The 18,200-nt window shown below is 49.6% G+C and overlaps 2 protein-coding genes across 2 annotated transcripts in view; one reads left to right on the top strand and one right to left on the bottom strand.

Moving 5' to 3' along the window:
* Positions 1-18,200, top strand: part of Cdh23 (cadherin related 23) — a 317,335-nt gene that overhangs the window by 215,442 nt on the left and 83,693 nt on the right. The window contains exons 23-26 of the mRNA XM_051186787.1: positions 827-1,046; positions 2,411-2,563; positions 4,377-4,490; positions 7,012-7,160. Coding sequence (XP_051042744.1) covers positions 827-1,046; positions 2,411-2,563; positions 4,377-4,490; positions 7,012-7,160 — 636 coding nt within the window. The remainder of the gene's footprint in view (positions 1-826; positions 1,047-2,410; positions 2,564-4,376; positions 4,491-7,011; positions 7,161-18,200) is intronic.
* On the bottom strand, positions 9,740-10,381 carry CUNH10orf105 (chromosome unknown C10orf105 homolog). The gene has a single exon (XM_051186779.1). It carries the CDS (start codon positions 10,379-10,381, stop codon positions 9,995-9,997), a length of 387 nt encoding a protein of 128 aa, XP_051042736.1. The 3' UTR covers positions 9,740-9,994.

The following is an 18,200-nucleotide window of genomic DNA, read 5'->3' as shown; positions in this document are numbered from 1 at the left end:
ACCCAAATAAAGTCAAAGCACTAAGCCCCCCCATCCTGGAAGGCATTCAAGAAACACAGAGAAGCCTTATCCATTCCCTGCACTAAATGGGGCCATTGTCTTCCAATGTCAAGAGTCTTGCTTAAACCACAAAGCTCTCTTTTTCACTATGGTTATGTACTTTTCTCCACATTCTCAGATGTGATCCTGTGAAATTCCAGGTGTATTGGGGTCATGTGCTGGGGAGCTCTCTGACTGGGTCTAGAATTTCCAGTGGGAACAATGTGGGACCCTGGGAGGAGCTTTGCCTGGCTTAAACTCAGATGAACTCTGTAAAACGAAACCTTCATGTGGCTTTAAAGAATAGTGCTAGTATCTTTTTACACTTGTCTCTACTTTAACTTATAAAGCAGAGAGGAAAGTTGGTTTCTAGAGGCTGTGAAGTCAAGGCCCAGAAGATGAGAGGGTCTTTAGGCTGAGTGATAGTGGCAGCTGGCATCATAAGGTTATAAGATGAGAGAAGGTTCTGGACCATGGCACAATATAGGATCCCAGGGACTGCTAGAGGCCTGGAAGGGCTTCCTAAAAGGATAGCAGGACTTAAAGGGCCAAACTTGGGGGCCTGGATCTGATCCTGCATTTGCACTGGAGACAATGTGAGAAGCTTCCAGCTCTGACACCCTACCCAATGGAGGCTGTCCAGGGGACAGTGGCCAGCCCCAGGTTCACATTGGACAGTGGAAAGTATGTTTGATACACTAAGCTCTGTTTGGTAGGAAAAGAGAAGTTACTCCCAGGAAAGTGTTCATCCTGGCACATTCCCTCACACAGCTTCTCTTCCCTCCAGGTAATGGCTATCGATCTGGATGAAGGCCTGAATGGGCTAGTGTCCTACCGCATGCAGGTGGGCTTGCCCCGAATGGACTTTGTCATCAACAGCACCAGTGGTGTGGTCACAACCACAGCCGAGTTGGACCGTGAACGCATTGCCGAGTACCAGCTGCGGGTGGTGGCCAGCGATGAGGGCACACCTACCAAGAGCTCCACCAGCACACTTACCATCCGTGGTGAGGGGTGCCTCCTGCTAGGAGCTGGGTCCGGGACAATGCAGTCACTTGCCAGCCATGCACTAGCCACAGGGCACCCTCTCCAGTGCGAAGCCCAACAGCCTAGCCCTGATTGTCTCTACTGTGTTCAAAATGCTAACTGACCTTAGTCTCCACCTGGCCACTGTCTCAAAGCCCACAACCCCACCAGTCATCCATCATAACATCTACAGAGAGAGTCAAGGCTGAGTCTGGAACCCCAGGGTCCTATGAAGGTCTGTCATCTTCAAAAAGCCAGTGTTTTCTCCCATATAAAAGAGACTCCCTATTCATGGGAAGAAGTTAGCTAAGGACCTCTGCTCCCAGATTCTTCACCCCTTGGGGCTAAGTGCCATTGTGTTCACTAATTTCCCATCTGCAAAGTCTTTAGCTCTGAGAATGACAGAGGGAGGCTGGAGGCAGGAAGGACCCTGAGGAAGTACGAGCAAGGCTTAGCCTGGCCTGGCCCTCCTGGCTCTCAAATCCAGAGGATGCAGGGAAGTAGACAGGTAGTTAGCCTCACACAGACACACAGCCTGGTCCTCCTTAGTGGAGACGTGGGATAGTGAGCATCTCAGAGCCAGCTCTTGCCTCTCCTGTGGATACAAGACTCCCTAGTAGATGCTGGGAGCCAGTTTGGGGACCTGCTATTACACCAAATAATCAATAAAAAATATGTCCCCTCTTTCAAAAAGGACCCCCAAAGAACTTCTCTTCCAAGCTCAGCAAAACCACAGGTAGTGATAATGGCTTGTCACTTCTGGTGACACTATAGAGAACAGGGGAAGTCATCTCACTTATAAGGGTCAACCTAAACCCCATATGCTCAAGAAAGAGGGGGAGACTGGTATAAAAAGCTAGACATACAAATACAATTAAAATTTTAAGAAGGAAAACCCTGAGAGCCAGCGTCTGTCCCTGAGATCCCTCTCAAGCTAGGTTAGATTTCTCAAAGACCACAGCCCCTCCACTCTACTACTGTGTGATTGCAGACAAGTTACTCAACTGCTCTGAGCATCTGTTCTCCCATCTACAGTGTGGCTGGTGACACCCACCTCAGAATGATGCCATGAGGGGTGGCTGTGGACTGAGTGAGAACCCTTAGCATTCTTGTCATTATTAATATTGCTGTTGTTGTTGTTCAGGACATACTGGCCTCCTCACAGCTATATGAGTCAGGGATGGACCTTTCTAGCTCAGCCACTGTACAGGACCCCTGGATTCATAACCAGCCTTGACACAAATGCCACCTGGAGCCCATAACCCCCTCGGACACCCTTTGCTGCATGTTCTTGGGTATCCGCGGTAGTAGCCAGGCCTAACCTATGTGTCCCTTCTGTTTTCAGTGTTGGATGTGAATGATGAGACACCCACATTCTTCCCCGCTGTGTACAATGTGTCCGTGTCTGAGGATGTTCCCCGTGAGTTCCGTGTGGTCTGGCTGAACTGCACAGACAATGACGTGGGCCTCAATGCAGAGCTCAGCTATTTCATCACAGGTACTTCCCTTGCTGCCTCCTGGCCCTGCCGCAACCCTCCTGACAGGGGCCTGGACAAGGTGGGGACAGAAGTGGACAGGGGCCATGGGCTTCTACCGGCCTGGCTCCCAGGGAGCTCCAAGGCTGCAGGTTCACAAGGTAGGGGGTAGGCAGAAGGGGCAGTGTTGCCTGGGGTGTCCTTTCACCCCTCTTCAGGTGAGAAAGCAGTCACTGGAGGAGTGTGGCTTCATCCTTCCCCGAGAACTACTATCTGTAGAGTGGGCAGATGGTTGCAAGCTCCCTAAATGGATTAGTTTGGGCTGGAACATGTTCAGTAGCTACTGCCAGTAGAGTTGTGGCTAAAGCTGATGAGGCCGTGCCCTGGCTTTCTGGGGAAAGTAAGCCTGCCACAGTAGTACAGTAGTGGAACCCATAGGGAATGGTAAACATGCTCTGCAGTTGTCATCTCATGAGCTAGAACAGTTTTGTTGTTGTTGTTGTTGGGTTTTTTTTTTCTGCTTTTTTCAATGCATGACCCATCTGACAGGCACTAGGATGCAGGACAGGCAGAATCCTCATCCCTCAGCCCTTCCATAGCCACCTTCTTTGTGCTTATGAGCCATCTGGGGCCCTATCACGTATTTATCACATCTGTGCATGCATACCTGAACATATGCATAGTGTACATGCTACCCTCCCTGACACCTGGCCCCAGCAGTAAGGGATCCCAGGCTCACATGTCATTCATGGCTTTCCTGTAGCCACAGTGACTTTTCAACCCTTAGGCTCTCCTTCCCAGGCCCTTCCTTCCCTTCCCCCTCAAGCTCTGCTCCTAGCCCAAAGGCCATTCCAGGAAGCCACAGTTAGCAAGACAGTTAGTTAGCCACATGACATCAGCCTAGAGGCTCTGCTGCTAACACTAACTCCCACTTATCTTCTCCCTGCCCCATGCAGAACTGGGTTCTGCCCATTGCAGAAGACATATTAGACCGTGAGGAGCCCGGAAGTTTACTTCCAGGGCTTTCCCTCAGAGGCAAATCTTGTATAGAGAAAGGACTGCCCAGGACCCGCAAAGTGACTAATTCTGGCTCACTGGCCTTGATCTCTTCTGGATCTTCAATCTCTGAAGCCAATTGAGTCACCCTGATTCTTCCAAGCACATTGCAATGGCACCCTCTGCTGTCTAAGGTGTCATACTTCTGCCAGCTCACACAAGCTGTGTCACCCCCCCACACACACACTGGTCCCAGAGAACCCTCTTCCCTGGTTCCACCCCACAAGGGAACCACCATCCCGGGCCACCAAGGCCTCACCTGTTTCCTGTCCACTTGCCCCTCTGCTCCATTCCAGCCCTCCCTGGGTCCTCGCCCAGAGAGCTGCAGTCCTTAACCCCCCTCATCCCCAAAGACCAGTGTCCTGGGAAACACCCAGCTTCCCATCCCAAAGTCAGTCCTTGGCCACATGTAAAATGCCCTTACCCAAGTCACCTTCTCAGTCCCCCCTGAAAGAAAGGCTAGGGCAATGTGGGCAGGACCCAAGCTCCAGAGTTGACATTCAGGAGGAGCCCAGGACAGGGCACAGAACCTCAGACAGAATGGAGGTTAGATAAACTGGTCCATAATTAGAGTGCTGGTACACAGTAGATGCTCGATAGATGTTGAACACTTATGCTCCTAGTCATTCAGGCCACACAGGCTGCCTTCCACCTGTAAGAGAAAAATCCTTTGAGGTGTCCTGTACAGGTCTCCATTTAGGAGAAGAGTCATGGTGCCTCCCTTTGTCTGATATAGACCTCTGCTGCCCAAGGTAAATCTTCCTTCACTTCTGCCTGCAGGGGGAAATGTGGATGGGAAGTTCAGTGTGGGCTACCGGGATGCTGTGGTGAGAACCGTTGTCGGCCTGGACCGTGAGACCACAGCTGCATACACACTCATGCTGGAGGCCATAGGTAAGAGCTAGCTGCCCTGCATATTGCCTGCAGTTATCCTAGGCAGAGTTCACACTGGGGAACCAGGCTTGGAGCCCAAACTCTGCCCTCAGGCCAGTGAAGAAAGGCCCACCACACTCATAGTATTGCCGGGCACTGTGGGGTGAGCAGTTACTTTCACGTGCTCCCAAGTGCTAAGAAGGGTAAGGCCACATGCAGGCCGCTAAGTAGACTTGTTGTTGCTCTGCCAGGACAAATCAGGAAGGGAAGACAGTGACATATGAGCATAGTGCATCTATGCATGATGGCACACACCTGTGATCCTAGCACAGGGGAGGTGTGGACAGAAGGTTCAGGAGTTCAACGCCATTCCCAACTGCACAGCGAGTTTGAGGCCAGCCTAGGCCACACGGGACTTTTCTCAATCAAAAATTGAAATAAATGGGCAGTGGCTAGTTAGGGCTCAGGGGCAACACTAGAGGTCTCCCTGCATTGGTTGTTCTGCCCTATGTGTTGATTGTGTGGTTCTCTGGACCATGGTGGTCATTCATTACAGCCACCCTAATTCAGCATCCTTCCAGGTTCAAGTGTAGCAGTAAAAAGCCTTCTCTCCAGCCTTGGCAGCTTCAGCCTTTAGACCAGCTGTGGTTAGTTCTATCTGGTCCGTGCTGGTAGCTGGGCACCTCCTTATGGGTAGGGAAGTGAAATGTTGCAATTATACTTGAAAGTTGTTCATCTCTAGTGCTGCAGACACTGATGGGACAGGGAGGGTACTCCACGGGAGGGTATCCCACCATCTCAGCATCAATGGGGGACAGTCAGGTGCGGTTTTCCCAGGAAAGGGCAGGATGGGTGGACAAGAGAGGGGTGTGTGTATGTGTGTGTGTGTGTGTGTGTGTGTGTGTGTGTGTGTCCCTGTCTGCCTGCCCGCCTGCCTATCTGTCTGACTGTCTGTGTCTGTGTCTCTGTGTGTACATGCATGTGTCTGTGAATGTCTGAGTGTATGCATGTGCACATATGTGTGTCTCTGTGTGTATCTGTGTGAACAGGAATTAACTATGTCACACTCTTCCAATCAACTGGCCCTCCCAGTTCAGCCATGCCCACCTGGCTCTGTCCTGCTCTGCTCTCTGCCCATCCTGACTGTAGCCTTGGAAGTCACTGCCTTTTGGAGAGCCTTCACCCAACTGGAACCAGCCTTAGCTTCAGCTGGCAGAAGCATGGGGCTCTGGTCCCATCCTCCACAAAGGTCTTCTAGCTCAGCATCCTCAGCTAAGGCAGGGACTTTGGGATGAGAGAATGGATGCTAGAAGAGTAAAAGGGACCACCCTGGGGTAAATGACCGACCTGTACCCCAGCGTGTGCTCAACTGGAAAGAAAAACCAAATCACTCTCTGTCCTCAGTCAACCCAATTGCCCTGCTCTTCCCTGAGTTGAGTGTCCTGGTTGGGACACACAACACTGCGCAAGAGTATCATCTTCTGGGAAGGACTTTCCCAGTGAGGCCATGGTACCTGTGTCACAGCTCTCCACCCTGGCTGGCTTCCACAGAGCCCCAACATACTTTAGGTCTGAGAGCCAAGCCCATCCTATAGGCACACTGATGGCCAGCCTGGTGTTTAATAAGGAACAATAATATTTAGTGGGGGACTTATTTAAAAAAAAAAAAGCCTTTATTCCAAAGATCAGATGTTCAGTCTCTTTTGAGAAATCAGAAGCCCTATGTCCCTGAACCCACATTTTGCCCATCATCTATGGCAGGAACTGACCCAGGTGTCTAACCCCATGTCCCTCGCCCCTCACTGCCTCCTGGCTTGGACAGCAGGCAGCATCATATCTCTTCACCTGTGTGGGTCCCAGGCTTGCTGGGACAAACCAATACAACTTTGGTTGCTTAAAAGAATGTGGTGTCTCTGGTTCTGGAAGTTCAAAATCAAGGTGTTAGCAGAGTCACAGTCCCTTGCTCCTCTGTGTCTGGTGACCACAGGGTTCCTTGACTTATGGCCCCATCTTCATATGACCTTCTCTTTGTTGGCGGTTGTTTTTGAGTCAGGTAGCACTCAAATGACTGGTCTCTAACAATCCCCCTGCCTTGACTTACCATCAGGGCACCCGCTATGCTCAGAACATCTTGTCTTCTAAGGACACTTAATCACTGGGTTAAAAGATAATGGGACTGGCCTCCCTTCAAGATCCTTAACATAATTACATCTCCAAAAGCCCCTTTTATGAAATTAATTATGTGTATAGGTTCCTAAAAGTCGACCATTCATTCTACCTTCTTCGGTGCCTTGCTTAGCTCTGCTGTGATTTGGGGAGGAGAATCCTGTCTACTTCTCTAAGCTGTTGTGAGGACTGAATGAGCCAGAGAAGTTTATCTGTGATGTGGCATTATGTCAGCCCTGGGTGTTGTTAGTGTTGTTGATGGTCTGGAAGGGCAATGAGATGCCACCCCTTGAGGATGGGGTAGGACAGTGTGTCTCTGGTCAATGGCTTGGAGTACCTAGCTTCTAACATGCCTGATGTCCTTCACCTTTCACAGACAATGGCCCTGTAGGCAAGCGGCGCACAGGTACGGCCACAGTGTTTGTCACAGTTATGGATGTGAATGACAACCGGCCCATCTTTCTGCAAAGCAGCTATGAGGCCAGCGTCCCAGAAGACATCCCAGAAGGCCACAGCATCGTGCAGGCAGGTGTCAGGCTAGAGCCAGGCAGGGCTATGCTCAGCCCTGAGGTCACTGGTTCAGCTGCATCATGTCATAAGCGGTAGGGACAGCAGAGGTCCAGAGTGACCTGGAAGAGGCTTGTACTTCAAGGAAAGGGATACATGGTCCCTCCTCTCTTCTGAGAAGAGTGGATCCCAGTCTGAGTGAGCTGAGAACAGGGCCCTGGCTCTCCTTAGCCTCGCTGAGAGCCTTTCAGAGCACTGGGGAGGGGAGAGTAACTCTTTCCTGGAAAGGACTCAAGGAGCGAGAGCCAGGACTCAGCAAGGCTAGACAGAGTGGCTTTCACAGCTTCTTGGCCACACTCCCCTCTTGGAAGAAAGCAGGCAGAAGAAGAAAGGGCTCCTTGGCCCAGAGTAGGAGCAACAGCTAAGAGGCCCAGAGGGAGGATGACCCTGAAAATGAAGCGTGTGTATGTGCAAACACACACACACACACACACACACACACACACACACACACACACACACGGTGGGGGCTGCTTAGTTGCTGAGGGAAGACAGGAACTGAATGGCCCACTTCACCAGCCTCAGTGTTTTCCATGTGATCCAAGGGTGAGCCAGTCTCAACAAAGATGGGCCTGATGCTATGGCCTGTTACTAGCTCAGGAGGGAAGGGAGAGTGGGAGGTAGGAGAGAACCTGCCTCCCTGTGAGTGGTCAAGAAAGGAACAGAGAGCTGCCTCAGTAGAGTCCAGAAAGGCCAGAGACATGCAAGAGTCCAGTGACAGGCTCCCAAGGGAGAGAGGAAATGGGTCCTCGCCTGCCCCCACCCCCACCCATGAAGCAATGGAACAGCACCCTAACTTAGTACCTGCCATCCCCAGCTCACTGATAGGCACCTCAGAACCTGTAACTCACCCAACATAGCAGGCCATGGGGGAATTTAACCTAAGATGCTCTAGGAGGGTGAAGAGGCAAGGGGGTGCTCAAAGCCCTTTGGAGAAAAGCTGATTTGCTTCCTGGCCCTGAAGTCCTAGTTTCTATGTACATTAGACTTGGGAGCATATCGTAGAATCCCCGAGTGACACAGGGCTCCCCTGTTCTCCTCACTTCTCAGATGTTCAGAGTCTCAGGGCATTTTCTCCCCCAGGCTCTGCAAAGATACCCACCCCACCCACACTCTTATTACAAGGATGCAAGAGGAAGGGACAGTGACCTCACCTCCATAGCATGCTTTAAGGGTATCACAGGGAACACTAGGCCATTGGTGTAGGTCAGGCTCGCAACAGATGCCTGCTGCCTTGGGGACACAATGAGTACTGGGACAAGATGTGGCTCCCTGCAGCTCTCAGGCTTGTAGGAAAGAAGGCAGGCATGCTGTTGATCTCCCTGAGGCAGATGAGAGACCAGAGGAGCTCCAGACAGAAGGGCAGTTCTATTGCAAAACAAAGAAAGCTTCATAATGCAGGTGCCGGCAAAGCTTAAACCATACACAGGGAGGACAGATCGTTCAGTTGTCTTAAGGGTCTGGTCAGGATGAGGCTAGGAAGATAAATCACAGGCAGCTGCTGTGCCCACTGCACACGGTGGAACAGGTACATCCAGTGAGCAAAGGGAGCCAATGAGAGCTCTTGATCTGAGCTTAGTCCTTGGGAATATTGGATGACTTTACTCTGGGTCATAGCAGGGTAAGGTGGGCAGCCCTGTGATGCAGTCCCAGGTCACTTGACTCTGGAACAGGACCTAAGCATCCCAGGTTGCCTCTGCCTAATCTTCAAGTCTGAGATGCAGCAGATAGCCGTGGAAGATGGGACAAAAGGCTGGGATTCCCAGCGGCCCACACCGCACGCATGGCAGTGGTTCTGCTTTGACAGGTCTCTTGATAAAGTTGTTGCCACAATACATAGAGCATGGCTAGTGCTAACCTGCCTTGATCCTATTGCTGCCCTGAGAGATCTGGTTTATGCTTGCTGAGTGGAGACCACCCAGTGAGACATGGTACCACTGCCATGCACCCTCAGAGTTCAGTCCCTGCGGGACTGGCAGTGGCCAGGCTCCTGCCACAGGGTTACACCCTCCACCTAGTCTTGAACAACAAACTCTTTTTTGTATGTTTGTCTGACTTGTTTTGATTTCGTTTGATTCAGGATTCCATGTTGTAGCCAGGCTGCCTCGAACAATCCTCCTGCCTCAGCCTGTTGCATGCTGGGATTACAAGTGTGAACTACCACACTCAGCATATAGGAAACTTCTTCTGTAGGCTGATGTCTTCAGGCCCTCCTGATCTGTCCTGACAGGAGGCCACAAAAGGGGTTCCCAGGCTCAAAATTTGATGCTTACCAGGCCCCTGGCTGGCAACCAACAAGATCCACAAGAAGGGACAGGAAGGTCAAGAAAGGGATCCTTGCATCCATTTCCCCGGGGTACTAGCTTAGCACAGCTGTAGGGTAGTGTAGACCCAGGGTAGGCAAACATCCCACTTAGCTGAGGTGTCTGGGCTTTTAGGCAGCTGCTCTAAGAAGGGCCTTTAGAAGATGAGCAAGGCTTCTGAAGGGGCACATGGCGCTATTCCTGGGATCAGTAGATACCTTGCGTCTAAAAAAGGGTGCTGTGGTACCCCAAGTTACAACTCAGGGCTACAAGGTAAAGGTTAGAGGCCTATGGGTATTTTGATCCAAGGATCTGTTAACAAGCAGAAGCAGGGGCCCTCAGAGTCTTCTGGGAAAGGACATGGGCTGGATACACAGAGAAATACTAGGGAGGGGCCGTCCAGGATATCACTGTCCTACAGCCAGCAATGCCAGGCTGCATAGGAGGCAGGCTGACTTTGGGCTATCTTGTGTATGAATGGGCACTGTATCACATCTTGGTGGCTTCAGTGAAGTCACAGTCACCTTGGTGGTCATCAAGGCCCGGCAGAGGACTCTGCTGGACAGCAGGCCTGCCTCGCCGGAAGCTGTGCAGAGAACGACGTAGTGAACCCAGGCGCTTCCAGAGCCGGAGCCTGGGCTCACTGGGACTCACTGGATGATGTGGCATGCATTCCCGGGCCCCTTGACGACCAGGGTCCAGTGCAGTTGGCTTACACAGCATCATGAATAGTAAGCAAGAGGCCAACAGCAGAAAAATGCAGGCCAGGGCGATGAGAACTGGTACAGGATCATCAGCCTGGGTATAAGTCCCAGAAGTGGTAGGAGTCATAAGGAAGGCTGGAGGGCTGGGGAGGTTGGAGCTCCCTGTGTTCATGGTGCCTGCAAGGACAGAACTGAGAATCAGGGCAAAGCAACTGCATCCAAGGCAGGGGCATGTGAGACTCACCTAGAGCACGCCAATGGGGGCTGAGCAGTTAGTCAGGCTCTCTATGATGTTCTTGTCACAGGTTAGTACAGAGAGGCCCAGAGAAGTATTATATATAGCTGATTAGTAATCAGGCTGGGTCTGAACCTGGGCTTCTCTCTGCCCTGAAGCCATGAAGAGCAGTGTACTGAAAGCATTCTGACATTTTTTATAATCAGTTCTCAGCAATTACCACAGTCTTAAGCCTAAAAACCCACATCTAAGCCCAAATCTGTCGGTAAGCCACTTAATGAATTAAGAACAAGTCAGAGTATAAGATGCTGTGGTGGGCTGCTGGGGACCCTTACACTGGGCTAGGGCCCCACACATGTGTTTTGATGGTTGCTTGGTTGTTTTCAATCTATTTGTGTAGTGATGCATGCCTGTAATCCCAGCACTCTGGAGGTGGGGGTGGAGCAATAGAAATTCAAGGCCAGTTTTGGTTAGTAGATTTGAGACCAGCCTGAGCTCGGAGAGATATAGAGCTCTATATCTCTATAACTCAGAGAGATACAGAGATAGAGATGATAGATAGGTAGATAGATAGCTAGGTACATACATACATACATACATACATACATACATACATACATACATACATACATACACACATAGATATTTAAGTGCCTTGCTTCTCTTGAAATGCCAGAATCTCACTATTGGCTTCTCTGGTGTCCACTTTACAGAGGGCACTGGCCCTAGCTGGCCACACCCCTTCATGCCCGCCACATGCTATCCCACCTGCCTGGATCCATGGGTACTTCTGTTGCTACTTCCTGATGCAGTCTAACCTGCTCCCAAGGAAACTGAGGCCCAGCATGAGAGGCCAAACCCAAGGCCACATAGGCAAACAAAGAGAAAGACAGGATGTCCCGACTCCTGATCCCATGCCTGCCCTCTATTAGGCCCCCAACCCTCTCTGAGTCACTCAGACAACATTCGAGAAATACAAACCATAAAGAGTTGACAGAGTGAAGCCAGAAACCTGCCCTGTAACATCATTCACCTTCCAGACATTTCCATCATCCCTTCAGAAGATCCATCCTGTGTGGGGAATGCCACAGACTGTCCTCTTAGACAGAGGACCAGGCTAAACCAAATGACTGGTGGCTGGTGATGATAATTCCAGAGCCCTGGGACAGGTAATGCATGCCCAAAGAAGATAGATAGGCAGCTCCAAGAGGGGCCCTGGCTGACCCCCACTGGTCCTTGGGGGATATAGAAACTTTTGCCAGGTTCTTCAGCCTTCTCAACTGAGTCAAGAAAGTTTTTGTTTGTGTTTTTTTAAGGCAAACATTCCTGCTATTTAAATATTGGCAACTAATTTGAAGTTGTTTGAAGCACAGAAGAAAGACAAGTATTATAAAATGCTAGATAAACGTGATTCCAAAAGTTTTGAAATCAATTTTCAAATATTGGATTGCTACCCAAGCCAATCAAAGCGCACAAATGGCCTCCATCCAGCCGACAGCCAGCCCAGCATCTGTACCTTTTGAATTACACATCCCAGTAGAGAAAACCCAAAGATCCAAACAGAAGTTTATCCTCACTCTGACCATAGAGCCTCACCTGAAGTAGAGGGACAGCAGCTTCCTCCTTCTCAGTTTACTTTGCATCTCCCTCAGGCTCTAGCACCAAAGCCAGAACCCTAGGGGAGGCTCAGTTATGCCAAGGCCCTGCCTGTAGTTATGGGGAATCACAGAGCATGGCCACCTTGGCCCCTTATCCCCTACAGCCCTTGTCCCACCTGGGCACTCACCAGCAACTCCGGGACCTAACTCCTGGCTTCTGGGCACAGCTGACTGAGGGCATTCAGTGCTCTTCACCCACCTATCACAGTCTCTTACCCCAACCCCTCCCAGCCTGTGAAGCTGCTCCAGGATGGAAATTCTGATGCTCTGTCTAACTGCTCAGGGCCTCCACCCTTCAGGCCTTGGGCCTGGAAACTCTCTGAGTGGACAGCATCCACGGATCAGCTCTTCCTGGAGTCTGAGCTGGAGTAGGGAAGGCATACCATCCCCCATGGAGAGAAATTATCCCTTGGCTCTCAGCGCTGGGCACCGGTATGGAAAGGTCAGTCCCAGCCCAGAAAGGCCTCCATCCTGCTAGTTCAGAACCCAGAGAAGCTGTGGGGCTGTAAGCCCCAGAGCCACTTCTGCATGAGCATCTGAGCCACTAGTGTCAGTGACTTCCAGCTGCTTGAGAACAGGCCCAGGAGTTTGGGGCAAGCCTAGCTGCTGGATTCCCTGCTGCCAGCCAGCAAGAACAGCTGGTTCTGGAGGAATTACTCCTGAAGCCCAAGCATGGAGCCCCCTTCCCAGTGGAACCCTCCACTGAATGTACTCCTCTACAAGCTCTCCCTAATACTTTCCCTTCGAATCCCACAGAGAAAGTGTGACCTTAGCTTAGCCATTCCCCTTTGCTGGACCTTATTTATTTTCTCAGAGCAATAGAAAGGACTCCCCAAATCTGAGCACACCTTCATATCCTCCCAAGTTCCCAGTAAGGGTCTCCCCCAACTTCTTTCACTGGCTTTCTCTACAGTCCTTCAACACTGACCTCGGGCCTACTCTTGGAGGTCTGTATTCTCAGTGGCAAAATCTCTCAGCTGTCCCAGGAGGTCCAAGGTGTATCAGCCGATGTGTCCCTATGTGTTGCTGTGCTTATAACAGGCTGGCTTTCTCCATGATTCCCCTGCTGAGCCTGGTTTTGTTGGGAGAGTCCAGCCCTGCCTGGGGGAGGGGACAACTGGGACTGTAGAGATGGCAGCTGAGTGGAAGAAGGAGAGGGGGAGCCCTCCTGTGTGGCTCACTCTAGCCTGTCTCCTTGGAGCCCTCTCCTGTGGAAACACTGGTGACAGCAGGGGACAAGTTTAACTGCCTCATGGGCTCCCATCATCCCCCTTGGAAATTTCAATGGTACGGTCGACTATTCAATGCCTGCCAGCCCCCAGGTTACCAGGGAGAGGGTCTGTTAGCAAAAAGACAGCAGCAGGAGGAGAACCACAGTGAAGGGCCCTGGACCCCCCTCTCCCGCAAAGACCCCCAGCAGTGTCCCTGGGCTCGGTCCTTTCTGGATTCTTAGAAGAGCATCCCTTTTAAGGTGTCTGGCTATAGAAGTGAGGGCAAGAAACATTTTTCAAATTCCAGAATGCGGGACTGAGGGACAGCCAAAGACAGGGTATTCACAGTTTGTGTGGAGTACAAGGCTCTCAGCAACCCTCCCCCACAACTCTCCTTCTTCCAAGAATCCCAAACTTCCCTGGCAACCAACCGCCTGCTTAGGGGCCCAAGTTTTGTGCATCTTGTCTACCAGGGGCCTCTGAGGTCTCAGAATGCAACATGGTAGTAGTCACGGCTATACCTAAGTCCTTCACCAAAAAAGCAAAGCATTATCTCCCTACCCTGGAGTGGACAAGAGCCTTCCAGTGTACTGTTAAACACCTTGGTGACCCAACATGGTCCCTCCCAAGGGTGACAAGGCCAATAAGTTAGTGCTGGGTAGGAATCCAGTGTCTCCCTAATTAAAGGACAAGAGCCCTTGCCACAGACAAACGGGGACTCCAGTCTCTCTGGCCACTCGATCTTTGCAAGGAGGGCCCCTCTATGATCCTCCTCTCTCCAAGTATGTCCAATCCAACGAGTGAAGATGGGAAAGTTTGTCTTAGAGCTTTGAACGCCAAGTCACAAAATCCCTGGAATGACCCCTGTGGGGTCACAGGTACAGCTGAACTTACAGAATACCAAGCACCAGGACACTAGACATTTAGGTGCTGTGTGTTGCCTGTGTCTTTTATCCGGGCTCACTCAGAGTCAGCTCAGTGTCTCTCACTAGAGATTTGCCGCTAAGTCATTTACATCTTCAATCAACAAATATAGGAAAAGTCGGGTGTGGTGATACACTCATGTAACCCAGCACTTGGTAAGTGGAGACAGAAAGATCAGGAGTTCAAAACCAGCCTGAAATCTAGTCTCAAAGCAACAACACAAAAACAAACAACCCTAGTTATGTGCCAGGGACTAGTGACATGGGACAGTGCACAAAGCCCTTTCTCTTTGTTTGGTGGGGGGGGGCACTATAGAGGAAGACAAGAGCAAACATATTCACTCAGGGAAGGGTACTGACAACAAACCGAAGAAATGATTTACCCAAGTTCTTCTTGGTGAACCAATAACTTTATTACGGTTACTTTTAGGAGTATAAATGACTCAAAAAACAGTTGCATCATCAAAAAGCTAACTCCAGCATGGGCAATGCCTAATTTTCAAGCAACCCCACCCGAGTCTCTTTAGTAATTACTGTCCATTGCAAAAGAAAAAAAGAAAAGAAATGTTTTCTGGACTGGAAAGGTGGCTCAGAGGTTAAGAGCACTGGCTATTCTTCCAGAGGTCCCAGCAACCACATGGTTGTTCACACCATCTGTAGTAAGATCTGGTGCCCTCTTCTGGCCTGCAGGGATACATATAGACAGAACACTGTATACATAGTATATAAATATATCTTTAAAAGAAAATGTTTTTTTTTTTTTTTTTTTTTTTTTTTTTTTGCTCAAGGCTGACAACAGCAGTAACCTATGAATATTATATAAATGCCTGGGAGGCAATTTGACAAGAACATTATATCCGTTAAACAGAGCAATAGCTGTGGTCTTGCTATTAGGGCCTATGATCTCCCCGGCTATGAGTTTTACCCTAATTTATAGTACCAAATATGAGCTTTGTCCTGTGGTGTGTGCCTTAAATCCAATAGAAAAGCACCTATAACAGCCATGCCACTATTATTCCAGAGGGCACATTTTTGCCTGGCATGTAGCCCATATAGAGTTTATAACAGAGTAAGACTGTGACCTGTCTCTTAACAGCCCACACAGTTCCTTCCAGTACTACAAAAGGCAGCCAACAGGGAAGGAGCTCCCAGCTCTGTTCTAGCTTGCTTTCTTCAACCTAAGTGTGTAGCATCTTCAACAATAAGGATTTACCACCTAACTCTGGCGTACAACCAACAGCAGTCACAATAGCCTATCTGATGTGGGGTTTCTCAGGGGTCTCCCTGCACTCATCCAGTACAGGGATAATTCATCAATAACCTTTCAGTTTCTGTGCATGTCCTTTCCCACCTATGTAGTATACCTTCATTCAGAATCTTCAGCTGCTATTTTTACCGATATTCCAGATGCTTTTCCAAATCAGGATTGGCATTATACAATGAGCTGTTTTTCACAGAGGATGGGCATGATTTCTGGAGGCCTGTGGCTGTCCACTGTAAACAAACACCAGTGGTTGTATGGCTCAGCTGCTAGGGGGGCACCAAAGAAAAATTAGCAAGGTCCAATGCAGCATGGGAAGATCTTGTCACTTGGTTTCCTCAAAAAACCAAAGAGCAATGTTGGGCACCACATCATGAGTGGGGGCTCTACTCTATCTGCCCCTCCAGAATGCACAATTATTCTCTATAACCCACCCTTTGTCCTCATCCTGGGTTACTGCCATGGGGTTGCCATGTATTTCCCTGCCCATGATGGTCTTGATAGGGATAGCTCATGACTATGGACTGAACTGGCAGTAAAGGGTGAGTGGGGTCGTGTTATCACCTGTCATGCCTGCTAAAGGACTGACTCTCTGGTTCTGGACCATGGCCACTGTCAACTGGCAATACTGGTTATAGAAAGAACCCCAATTTCCATGAGTTTTTTTTTTTTTATAAAGAATCTCATTCTATAGTCCAGCTAGCCTAGAGCTTGCTATGTAGACCAGGCTAGCTTTAAAATTATAACAGTCCTCCTGGCCTTGCATGCTGTGCTGGGATCACAGGCACATGCCACCACTCCAGCCCAGTACCCTTTCTGAAAGGGGGAACTGTATACAGCTTATTCTCAGAGGATAGCTGCCCATACTTTGGATGATCTAACCCTTTCTACCTATTTCATTCTGCCATTTACTCTTTCTTTCTCCTCTCCCATAAAGCTTCTAGAAGCTCTCTGGCACAGCATCTGCCCTTCTGTTGATATTTTTCCTAGTGCATTTGGCTCAACACAGATCTTTCCACACTTGCTTTTTGAGTGACCTGGAGAGACCCTTTTGTCCCTCTCATCCCCTCATCTTTGCTCTAACACCTTACAAAAGTCAGTTTACATGTTGACATAAATAATTTAGACCCATCTGAGCTTTTCCTATGTTGTTAAGGTCACACTCCACTAGAGAGCTAAAACAAAAACAAAGCCCCATACCCATCCCTAGGTAAATCAACTTCTTTTATAGCTCTCTGGTAAACAAACACAGTACTCAAAGACACAAACTGGCCATTAGTCACCACCTCTCACAGGCTCAGTTCCCTTAGCAATGCCTGTCATTCCTCTTTGCCCTCCAGTCTCTGTTAGCCACAAAGATCTTAGACACAACCAAGTGTTCCTATTGCCTTGTGTGAGGGACTTGTTTTTCTCCTATTGTCTCAGCTTATGCCATCTTCATCTCAAGGAGGAATGGGTTCCACACAACTCGGGCCATTTCCATCTGCCTCTGTGTCCCATGACCTCACACATACATCTGAGAGAGGCTCTTTTATTTCTTGTTTAAATCTTTCCCCTGAGGCTTGATGGATACATGGCCTGGTGGTCAAAAGCTCCCACTACTGTCCCGAAGGCCCTAAATTTGCTCCTTAGCACCCACATCTGGTCACTCCCAGGGATCCAACACCCTCTTCTTCTGGCCTCTGCAGACACCCACACACTTGTGGCAAACCTGCATACATATATGCAAAAATAATAATAAATCTTTCCCAATTCAATCAGTTCAGAGGCTGAGGCTAAGTAGTCCCTGATTATCATAGTTTATTGTACTGGCCATAATTAAGGCCTGTGCCTATGTGCTGAATCATAGATTTTCCCCATTCTTCTCTGATTTAAAGATTGGGCTGGGAAGCATTTCCTCTCACTCTCCCATCACTCCTCCTTAGTCTCCTGTTCTTTCAGGGGCTTTCAAGTCTTTGCCTCACAGATCTAACTGGCAGTCTGTCTCCCTTGCATCCTGCCAGCTGTAAGAGGCAGCAGGTTAACACCCCCATCTCATTCTCCCTTTTCAGCACTTTTCCCACCAAATCAAAGGCATCCATGTGTCGCTTTCCTACTGTATTTCCTCCCTTGCATAGGTGAGTTATTTCTAGGCAGACATCTGAGCTTCAGTTGCATGTCATCACCCATGGCAAGTGCCATTAAAATCTGCCAAGACTGCTTTCACCACTCCCTCAGATGGGTCATCCTCAGATGTACATCTTATCACCTATGGCAGATGTGGTCCGCTGGTCCTCTTTTGGGTAGTGTCTTAGTTACTTTGTTATTGCTGTAATAAAATGTCCTAACGAAAGCATCTTAGAGGTAAAGGGCGTATTTTGCTTTACAGTTTCAGAGGGATACCAGTCCACCACAGCAGCAGGCAGGGAAGGCATGGTGGCTGAAGCAGGAGGCTGGCCGATCACTCTGCATCTACACTGGGGAAGCAGTGGGAATTAGAGCCAGGCTATAAAGCCTCACATCCTGTCCCCAGGGACCCACTTCTTCCAGAGCAGGGCACTGCCTCCTAAAGTTTTCACAGCCTTCTCAAACAGTGCCACCATCTGAAACTAAGAATTCAATCAAACACAAGAAACGGGGGAGGGGGGTTTGGGGGAGCATTTCATATTCAAATCACAATAGGTACCAATTCTGTTGCCAGGCTTTCCCCAGAGGGGGGTGTAT

Source organism: Phodopus roborovskii, unplaced genomic scaffold, assembly GCF_943737965.1.
Source record: "Phodopus roborovskii unplaced genomic scaffold, PHOROB, whole genome shotgun sequence".
NCBI lineage: Eukaryota > Metazoa > Chordata > Mammalia > Rodentia > Cricetidae > Phodopus > Phodopus roborovskii.
This window is presented reverse-complemented; position numbering and strand designations above follow the sequence as displayed.